General features: G+C 43.9%; 1 protein-coding gene and 1 long non-coding RNA gene across 2 annotated transcripts in view; one reads left to right on the plus strand and one right to left on the minus strand.

The window, feature by feature from the left end:
• LOC141364967 (uncharacterized) overlaps nt 1–10,904 on the plus strand; it is a 224,146-nt gene that overhangs the window by 55,720 nt on the left and 157,522 nt on the right. The window lies entirely within an intron of this gene.
• LOC129432119 (scavenger receptor cysteine-rich type 1 protein M130-like) overlaps nt 1–10,904 on the minus strand; it is a 29,339-nt gene that overhangs the window by 8,513 nt on the left and 9,922 nt on the right. Inside the window, exons 13-18 of the mRNA XM_073869118.1 lie at nt 7,644–7,959; nt 6,914–7,221; nt 6,503–6,817; nt 6,095–6,418; nt 5,694–6,011; nt 5,180–5,512 (exon numbers count right to left, since the gene is read on the minus strand). Coding sequence (XP_073725219.1) covers nt 5,180–5,512; nt 5,694–6,011; nt 6,095–6,418; nt 6,503–6,817; nt 6,914–7,221; nt 7,644–7,959 — 1,914 coding nt within the window. The remainder of the gene's footprint in view (nt 1–5,179; nt 5,513–5,693; nt 6,012–6,094; nt 6,419–6,502; nt 6,818–6,913; nt 7,222–7,643; nt 7,960–10,904) is intronic.

The following is a 10,904-nucleotide window of genomic DNA, read 5'->3' on the forward strand; positions in this document are numbered from 1 at the left end:
GAGGATTTGTCTGCTCGTTTTAATGAGCTCTCGTCACGTCTTGACCGGACTCACCATTCCCGCGATTCGGAGCCCCATGCCGCCAACCCTCCACCTTACGATGGTGACCCCTCCTCCTGTCGGGCGTTCCTGTCCCAGTGTTCACTGGTATTTGCTCTCCAGCCTCGTCGCTATGCGACTGAGCGCACTCGTATCGCCTACGTTATCACCCTGTTGGTTGGGAGAGCACGCCAGTAGGGCACCGCTGTTTGGGACGCCCAGGATCCTTGCTGTCATTCTTTTGAGGAGTTCCGGGAGGAGATGGTGAAGCTCTTTGACCGTTCGGCCCGCAGAGATGCCGCCGCTGCCCGGCTGGCCCGCCTCGCGCAGGGAGCTAGCTCAGTCACTGACTATTCAATCCAGTTTAAGACCTTGGCAGCAGCCTGCAGCTGGAACGAGGCTGCACTCCGGGCACAATTTCTTGAGGGTCTCAGCGACCGCATTCAGGATGAGATCGCTACCCACGATCTGCCCCACAGTCTTGACCGCATCATCGAGTTAGCGTTGAGGGTGGAAGCCCGGATGCTGTTTTGCGATCAACGTCGCACACTTCGTCATCGTGTTCATCAGAGTGAGATCTCTCAGTCCAGTCAGAGCAGTGTTCCTTTAACTACGGAGAGTGAGCCCATGCAGCTGGGTAGTATGCGACTTTCGCAGAGAGAGAGAGAGCGTCGCCTTCAGAACTCTTTGTGTCTTTATTGTGGCAAGCCGGGACACTTTGCCAGATCCTGTCCGGTGAAAGGAACCGCCATCGGTGAACCGGGGAGTCCTGGTGGGTGCCACTTCAAGGAAATCCTCCCCGACTTCATGCACTCAGCTTCCCGTCACCCTGTCTTTTGCTGGCCTCGATCATTCCACCACAGTGTGCTCGACTCGGGCGCTGAGGGCAATTTTATTAGTGAGGATCTGGCTCGTGATTGCGGCATTCCTGCTGTTCCTTTAGAAGTTCCCCTGGATGTCTGGTCTATCAGAGGTCAGCAGATGGCACAGATCACGCACTGCACTCCCTCTGTAAGTCTTTTTATTCCTGGCAATCATCGTGAGGAGATTGTGTTGTACATCCTTCATGCCTCGCTCTCACCTATTATTTTAGGGCATGCATGGCACAACACAATCCCCACGTTGATTGGCAACTCAATGTTATTTTAGCTTGGTCTCAGTCGTGTCATGTGTCTTGTCTTGGTTCTGCTGTTTCGGGTTCTGTTTCTTCTCTCCCTCAGGTTTCGGCGGTTGATTTGACCGGGGTCCCGGCGGAGTATGCCGATATCGGTCAGGTGTTCAGTAAAGCTCGGGCCACCTCCCTTCCTTGAACGATTGTTCTATTGAACTTCTCCCAGACACTTCTCTGCCTAAAGGTAGACTTTATTCTTTGTCTGGTCCGGAGAGAGAGACTATGGACCGTTATATTAATGATGCCCTTTGTGCTGGTCTCATCCGTCCCTCCACCTCTCCCGCAGGGGCGGGGTTTTTCTTTGTTAAAAAGAAGGACGGCTCCCTACGTCCCTGTATTGATTATAAGGGTTTGAATGACATTACTGTTAAGAATAGGTACCCTCTTCCTTTAATGTCTTCTGCTTTTGAGCTTTTGCAGGGAGCGCGGTTTTTCACCAAGTTAGATTTGCGCAACGCCTATCATTTACTGCGCATAAGAGAGGGCGATGAATGGAAGACAGCCTTTAATACCCCTACTGGACACTTTGAGTACTGCGTTCTCCCTTTCGGGCTTTGTAACGCTCCGTCTGTCTTCCAGACTTTGGTCAATGATGTGCCGAGAGACATGATTAACAAGTTTGTCTTCGTGTACATTGATGATATTCTCATCTTTTCTCCCTCCATGCAGGAACACACTCAGCATGTCCGCCGAGTCTTACGCCGATTGCTTGAGAACAAGTTATATGTGAAGGCGGAGAAATGCGAGTTTCACAAGAGGTCGGTTTCGTTTCTGGGTTTTGTGATAGCCGAGGGTGAGATACGTCCCGATCCAGATAAGGTCAGAATGGTGGCTAAGTGGCCTGTCCCCGACTCTCGTAAAGCATTACTGCGTTTCTTAGGGTTCGCCAATTTTTACCGGCGATTCATTAGAAACTTTGGTCGGATTGCTCAACCCCTTACGGCTCTCACCTCCACTAAGGAGAGGTTTGTCTGGGGTAAGGAGGCTCAGGAAGCCTTTGATAATTTAAAGTCCCGGTTTATCACTGCTCCTGTTCTTTCTATTCCAGATCCTACCTTCCAGTTCATTGTTGAGGTGGATGCTTCACATGTCGGGGTTGGTGCCGTTCTGTCTCAGTGATCACGTAAGGATGGCAAGGTGCATCCTTGCGCTTTCTTCTCACACCGGCTTAACCCAGCGGAACGGAACTATGACATAGGTAATCGGGAGCTGCTGGCCGTCAGATTGGCTTTGGTTGAGTGGCGTCACTGGTTGGAGGGGACCTCGGAACCCTTTCTGGTCTGGACGGATCACAAGAATTAAGAATATATCCGTTCAGCCAGAAGGTTAACATCTTGCCAGGCTCACTGGGCACTTTTCTTTGACCGATTTAACTTCATCCTCTCGTACCGGCCTGGGTCAAAGAACACTAAACCCGATGCTCTCTCTCGCTTGTTCGATGTTTCCGATTCTGTCAGAGACTAAACCATTATCCCAGAAGGGCGAGTGGTGGGTGCTCTATGTTGGGGCATCGAACAGCGGGTGAGGGAGGCCGGACGGGAGGGGGAAGTGCCAGAGGGGTGCCCAGCGGGTCTGCTTTGGGTTCCAAAATCGCTCCGTTCCGAGGTCATCCGGTGGGGTCACGAATCCAAGTTAGTTTGTCATCCCGGGGTTCGGAGATCGCTGGCTGCCGTCCGTCAGCGATTTTGGTGGCCCTCCATGGGCTCCGATGTCAGACAGTTTGTGTTAGCCTGTCAGGTTTGTGCTTGCAATAAGGCTTCTCATCAAGCCCCAGTAGGTCTGCTTAAGCCCTTATCTGTCCCTTCCCGTCCCTGGTCTCACATAGCCATTGATTTTGTTACCAATTTACCCAGTTCTAGAAGTAACACTGTAATTTTGACCATTGTCGATCGCTTCTCTAAAGCAGCGCATTTTGTCCCTCTGCCCAAGCTCCCTTCTGCCAAGGAAACAGCTCAGATTATGATAGAACACGTCTTTCGCTTACATGGTCTGCCTTCTGACGTAGTTTCTGATAGGGGTCCTCAATTTATCTCCCGTTTTTGGCAAGAGTTCTGTAGACAGATCGGCTCCACAGCCAGCTTGTCTTCAGGTTATCACCCACAGACCAACGGCCAATGCGAACGGGCTAACCAGGATCTTGGTCGTGCGCTCCGCTGTCTCAATATCCAAGCTCTTGGTGCCAACAGTTACCCTGGGTAGAATATGCACATAACTCTCTTCCTGTTTCATCCCATAAGATGTCTCCGTTTGAGGCTTCCATGGGGTTTCAGCCCCCTCTTTTCCCAGATCAAGAACCCGATGCGGTGGTCCCGTCTGCGCTAGCTTTCGTTCGACGTTGCAGACGCACCTGGAGGAGGGCTAGAAATACATTACTCAAGACCTCCAGACGAACCAAAGCCGCGGCTGATCGTCACCGTAGACTCGCGCCCCGTTTTATCTGTGGGCAGAAAGTATGGCTTTCTTCCAAGGATCTGTCTCTCCGAAGGCCATCTCGCAAGCTGGCACCTCGCTTCCTTGGGCCATACAGTATTGAAAAGGTTATTAACCCGGTGACGGTCAAGCTCAGATTGCCTCCTGCTCTCGGTCGGGTTCATCCAGTTTTTCATGTGTCTAAACTGAAGCCTGTTTTTTTTTTCTCCCCTTAACCCTGTCCCTTCTGCTCCCACCCCTCCCACCCCGCAGCTTCTGGACGGTGCCCCAGTTTTTACTGTTAAATCCCTTTTAGATGTGCGTCTGCGGGGCAGGGGTTTTCAGTATTTAGTGGATTGGGAGGGCTATGGTCCGGAGGAGAGGTGTTGGGTACCGGCCCGGGACATCTTGGACCCTGACCTGATTGTGGACTTCCGTCGGCGATGAGGTGAGCCCTCCCATGGACCGCCTGGGGGCGGTCGTGGGGGGGGGTCCTATCATGACTTTGGTTTTATTGACTGCTGTATTTTTGTTTCTCTGTTTATGTTTCTGTGTTGACAGTTTCACACGTGCGCGTCTCTGTCACGGGTGTCATTAGTGTCATCTTCTTCACCTGCGTTCCTCACCTGCAGTTCATTTGATGGCCAATCGATTTAGTATTTAATCCCTGTGTGTTTGTTGGTTTTTTGCAAGTTCGTCAGTGTATGTTCTCGCCATTACTAGCTACGCTAGTTTCTAGTCCTGTCTTGTGTCTGTTTCTAGTTTGTGGATTTAATTACTCCTTCCCTAATCTGTGCTTTCTGCTGTCCAGGAATTTGCTGAGACTTTGTTTACACCGACGGCTCTCTGGACTGTTTTCATCTGTCAGTTACGGACTGCTTATACCTTCTGCCTGCTTTATAGTCTGCTATTTAATATCTGCAGCAGCGGACGCTTGTCGCGGCATTGCCGCTGTCCAGTAGGAGAGTCCTTCATCGCTGGAGCTGTCCAGCTTCCCCGTCAGCACCACTAACGCTCTCTCTCTCTCTGCCCGCCGCAGGATCTCTCCTTACCATCTGCCTCGGGTGCCTGTTGCCGGGTTGACTACGAATCTCCTTGTGTGTAGTGGATTATTGTGCCATAGATACTCTCTCCCACCGTTTATTTGTCTGGCCGGAGCCCGAACGCGTGTGGTTTATCGCCCCAGTGCCTGTGTGTGCTCCCCGCCTTCAGCCATCTGCCTTGGTGTGGCTTTGTGCCCAGACGTGTGATTGTCATTTTGCATACACTATTATTTAAATAAACTTTCTGTTATCCGCACTGGGATCTTCTGTTTTCATTGTCTGACAATATCGTAATTATTTTAAGATGACAATGTGATGTTCAACTCAAAGCTGTAAACGCCTTGGACTAGGAATGATGAATATTATGAGTTTATTCCAACGGGTTCACATACTTTTCTTGCCATTGTATTGATTCTCAAACATTGTTAAATTCAATATTACAAATTTTAGTTTTTGTATAAACTCTTCCTTTAAACACAAAATAGCATAAATATATACAAATAGTCCTACGGAATACCTTCTTCATTGGTAGAGGAATTAATTGTTTTATCCCAGCAGAAAATTTTTGCCACTTCATCTTCATTACAGTGATTCTGTCCCCAGGGTGAAGATGGACACTGCCATAAAGTGGAGTCATGTGATCGACATTTTAAGTAATCCAACCAACTGTAAGACCTCAGTCCATCTGAATAAATGAGTTCACCAACAGATTTTCCACAGTTCAGCTCTTGACAGATCAGACTCGCTGTGTCTCTGTCCATCTGATTCCAGCAAACATTACCCCAGGATCCATTGTAGAAAACCTCCACATTCCCTTTACAGCCTTCAGTTAACCTGAGCTCTTTAAACTCTAGATTGAAAAAACAAGTTACATCAATCACAGTCAGTGCTTTAAATTAAACAATAAATATTTCATAATTGATATATCTTATGAAATGTGTGGGCTATAGAAATGCTGAAACCATATTTAAATACATTTTTTATTAATTTTCTTTATATATTTACTTAGTATGGTGCAGTGCACTGTTTACCTGAGCACACGACTCCTACATCTTCCTTGTGTTTACAGTCATGATCTCCCCAGACCCGTGAAGAGCAGCTCCACAGTGACGTCTCATTCCCCTCACAGTTCACATCATCCAGCCATATGGGTCCAGAACCAGGACCAAACCAGGCTGGTACTGGCTGATTACTGAGAGCCACTCCACACTGCAGCTGTCTGCACACCACATGAGCATCTTTAATATCCCAGAAGTCATCACACACTGTACCCCATGAGCCTTTGTGAAAAACCTCCAGCCTTCCTGCACAATCTCCACCAGAACCCACCAACCTGATGGACCGCTGACCTGAGATCAGATACAGAAAGAGAAACAGTTACTGCATTTGAACCAATGCATTTACAATTACATTAAGATGTTGTAATCCTCACTTTGGCAGGTGATTGCCAGCTGTTGTGTTGTGCTGCAGTTGAGAGTTTGTGGAGATCTGCAGTTCCTCAGATGATCTTCAGTCCCAGAGCACTGGAAGCCCATCACACACTCATAACTGTGTTCATCACTGGATGAAGAGGAGTTAGTGAAGTTCAGCACAGAGCCACAGCCCAGCTGTCTGCAGACCACAGAGGATTCAGTGAGACTCCAGGAGTCCAGCAGAACTCTCCTCCAAACCTGATGAATGTAAACTTCCACCTCACCCTCACACTCTCTCTCTCCAGACAACCTCACTCGACCATCATGAAGAGACAGAGAGGAATCTGGAGAAAGGATTTGACATTTTCAGATTGATTACGATCACACTACAGTAACTTCATGTTAATGACAGAGTGAAGTTCACTCACTAGAACAAATGACTCCAACATCTTGTTTATGAGAGGATTCAGCTCGACTCCATGAAGAGATTGAACATTCTGAGAGTTTTGTTTCATTCCCCTGACAATCAAACACATCAGCCCAGATTTCACCAGATCCCTCTCCAAACCAGTCCACTCCCACAACAGACACAGCAATCCCACAATTCAGCTCTCTACAGAGAACATTGGCAGCTCTCATATTCATGCACTCATCACACACTGAGCCCCATTTACTGAAATACTGACGCTCAACTCGACCAGAGCAGATATCAGAGCCATTCATCAGTCTGATCTCTGTGTAAGCTGAACAGAGAAATATTAGCTTGTATAAAGAACATGAAATTGAAATGTTGATTTTTTTATGTGATTTTAAACGAAAGTTAAATATTTATACTCAACCAGAGCAAATCAGTCCCACATCATTATCATGGGAACAGTTGTTCTTGTTTGAAGATTGATGTGGACAGAAGTATATTTGAGATTCATTTCCTCTACATTGAATCTCTTGTGTCCACACCTGCTCCTCTCCTTTACCAAAAGTATCTGCACCCAGCAGCTGTACAGGAACCCCACAATTCAGCTCTCTACACACAACCTCTGCATCCTGATCATCAAACACAGCATCACACACTGATATCCAGATGTTCCCACGAAGCAGCTCAACTCTCCCAGAACACAGATGAGGTCCATCAACAAGTCTTGTAAACCTTCCATAGTTTATGATTTCTGATTATATGGACAAAGTGAGCAGAAGATTATAACTGGATTTGTTAAGATAATATCAGAGACTGAAAGATCCTTCCAGAAGACAACTAATCTTCAATAACAAGTCTGGAAACTTGTTGATGTGTTCTTAATGAAAATAAATGAAAAATAAGAAAGATTTATGAAGGTTTCTTAACACATTATAGTGAAGTCACTCTCATACATGAAATAAATGATTTTGGATGATATTTTGACTGCCAATTTATTGTATAGATTTAAATGAAATGTTGGCAAAAATTTTGTATTTTGAATTCAGAGGACAAAAAACTAAACCGGAATATAATCAAGTATTTTCATTGGTGTGTCCTGTGACAGAATGATGTTGTTATTAGTCATGAATAAACAGGAAAATATTTAGAGAAGCTCACCTGAGCAGATCACACCAGCATCATAAGAATGAGAACAGCGCTGAATAAACTGGTCGTCTGATCCACAGTCCTTCAGTGAGGCCTCTGATCCACTACACTCCACATAAGCCATTGTGATTGGTCCTGATCCTTCTCCAAAGTAAGCATTATATGGTGCCTGTACAGCCTCTCCACAGTTCACCTCTCTACACACCACTGCAGCATCTGTCACATCCCAACCATAACTACACACTGTTCCCCATTGACCATCATGAAGAACCTCAACTCTACCAGAACAACGACTGCCACCATTCACCAACCTCACCTTCAGATCTGAAACACAAAAAAGAACCAAAAAGCATTAACTATATTGATACGTATTAATGTTAAGTATAAATATTTTTTATTTTAATTGATAATATAACTTACCAGCAGTAATGGTCATTACTACAGATGATAGTAAAATGAGTGTGAGACAGATCTCCATAATCCTCTACTGTACACACAGACTGATAGATAATAATGAGAAGTCAATGTAAAGAGAGAGAGAGAGAGAGAGAGAGACCAATGACGCTCTCTGTTACCTTATTAGAAATAAGAAAGGAAATCATCAAACAACTTGAGTAACAAATCAGAAGAGATATTTTTGATTTTCTCCATATATATCAGCAGATCGTCAGCGCTGATGAACGACGCTCCTCCCTCCATGTTCAGAGGAGACAAACACCTGCAAGAGTGAAGATAAATTTACATCAAATAAATGAAACACTTCAGTATCTATTCAGCATCAAATCCTGTTGTGTGCAGATGTACAGGAAACTTTATGATCACTTTAAACAATCTCTCACACACACATATGCACTTTATATGTACTTTCAAATTACATATCAAGCATCAAGCTCTGTAACTTTAAAAAAAATATTAAATAAATACATATTACACATCTTCCTCATACTCACTGTTTATACTTATTTTTTTTAAATCAAGATAAAAACACAGGATATTTCCCACAACACATCTCAACTCACTTACCTTTATTTAATTTTTTTTTAAACTTTTACCTGTTTGACTCTTACATTTGGTCAAACTCTCTTGAACTTCTAATATTTCCTGCGTCTCGTGGGACTTCTTACAATTCATAAACTCATCAGGTTAATAATTAATGTGTAATAATATTATATCAACATGATCAGTGCGTCTATGTTACATGCAGCTCCATGTCTCCAGTCACCAGTTTCAGATTGAGCATCATTAACTTCATCTACAAACAGAATTTAGGAGCAGACAGACTGTGACCTCGTGACACAAATTAAATGTTTTCTTATTCTAGCAGCAATATACGATTAATTATAATACTGACAATAACTAGACCTCCTAGCATTTATAAGCAGCATTCATCACAGTGAGCGACTGATTCATCCTCTATACTGCCACCATGCGGTCAAGACTGAAACAACAACAAACCTCTGATCTAACACATGAAAGCCTTCAAGCAACACACGCCGCGCAATGTGTGTTTAAATGTTTATTTCAGGGCAAGAACAGAGTTACATATGTGTGGATATAAGCTAAGTCTGTGGCTGTTAATTTATTTTTGATAATTAAAACGGTTTTCAGTTTTGATTATTAATGTCTGATGCAATCGGCTCTCGATGTTGTTGTTCTTTTGAGAGCAAAATTTCGGTAATGTTACATAGTTCTGTAAAAAGTAAATGCAAATAACTATATGAGTATATAATGTGTGTGTTTGGCCATCCATCATATAATGTTTCTGATGGTATGAAGATTGTTTTGTGTTAAAGTCTCCCAGCTGTTAATTTGATCACTTAAAGCTCATCTTTAAGCATCATAATAGTAAAAGTTTTTCCTGTGACAGTAATTTCTACATGCTTTAAAACTGTTTGAATATAATTCCCTCATTTAGTACACGGATCTATGAGTATGCAAATTAGTCTCCGCCTCCATCCTTTTGTACGCATAAATAGATGCTTATTGTACTGCTGACATACTAACAGTCAACAGTGTAATAAGAGGAAAATACTGAGCTTCTGAAACGTCTTTACCTGACTGAAATGAAACGATTGCATAAAGAAGAACAGGACAAAAAGATGGAAAGGAAGAGCAGTGGATGAAGAGGAAGAAGAGATCATGACATTGAGATCTTCTTTTGAGAAACTCAAACACAACACCTGACATCTCTGCTGACCAAACTCATTCATGTCATGAAGCAAAAATCACAACACAATCTGAAAGGTGCAGATAAACCTTACAGAGAAAACCAATTTTATCCTATTTAATCAAGTCCAATATAAATAAAATACAGTAAATATGAACACAAAATGAAAAACAAAACAATTTTCAGGACTAAATGTCTTCTTCAGGCATCAGTCAGTATTTAGTGTGATCTCTCTTGGCACGAAACACATCTTGAGCTTTTTTGAAAAGACTGAAGTCCTGAAGTCATTCAATTAGAATTAGAATTTAATTTCATTTAGGTTTAAGAGATCCTACAGTTACCTGCTATTGATCAAATGGAAGGGGAGTTTACCCTAAATACTTCACACTTCAGCTTATACTTTTATACTGTTTTTACACCTTTCCTGGTTGTATTGTAATAAAGAGACTGAGAAATAATTATATATGATCACTATACAATTGCAAAAACAACAAATCTAATGGTAGCATGGTGCCCTAAGACTTTTGCGCAGTACTGTATATTTATAATTCCATTTCATTATGTACCTGATTGATAATAGGAAATCTCTGACCACCCTGCCATGTCTGTGTTTCAGTGGGTGTCACCTAATGAAGTCTGTGCTTCATCTGTGTCGGTCTGTGGGTCAGGTTAAAAGCACATGACTATCAGAGACTGCAGGCAGGGGTAACTTCTGTCCCTTATTATTTAGCACAGGACTGGCATCATGTGTTTCTATCTGTTATACCCATTTACTACATTGCCTCATTGTCACATATGTTAAAGGGGTCATAGCATAAAAATCAGACTTTTCCATGTTTAAGTGCTTTAATTGGGTCCCCTAGTGCTTCTTTCAACCTAAAATTTTGAAAAAGAACAACCCAATAACTTTGTTTTGGTAAGCTAATCAGGTAACTCCAGGATGCAGCCTGGACGATGGGGCGGGGCCCAGCCTGAACGCCCCGCCCCATTGACTGCACATCGACCCATTTATAATAATACAGTGCCCCTTAATCTGCACTATCCAACCACGGCACTGTCATTTAGTGCACCATCATTGTGACCAGTGTTTTTATTTCATCAG

The sequence above is a fragment of the Misgurnus anguillicaudatus genome, chromosome 1 (assembly GCF_027580225.2).
Source record: "Misgurnus anguillicaudatus chromosome 1, ASM2758022v2, whole genome shotgun sequence".
Taxonomy (NCBI): Eukaryota; Metazoa; Chordata; class Actinopteri; order Cypriniformes; family Cobitidae; genus Misgurnus; species Misgurnus anguillicaudatus.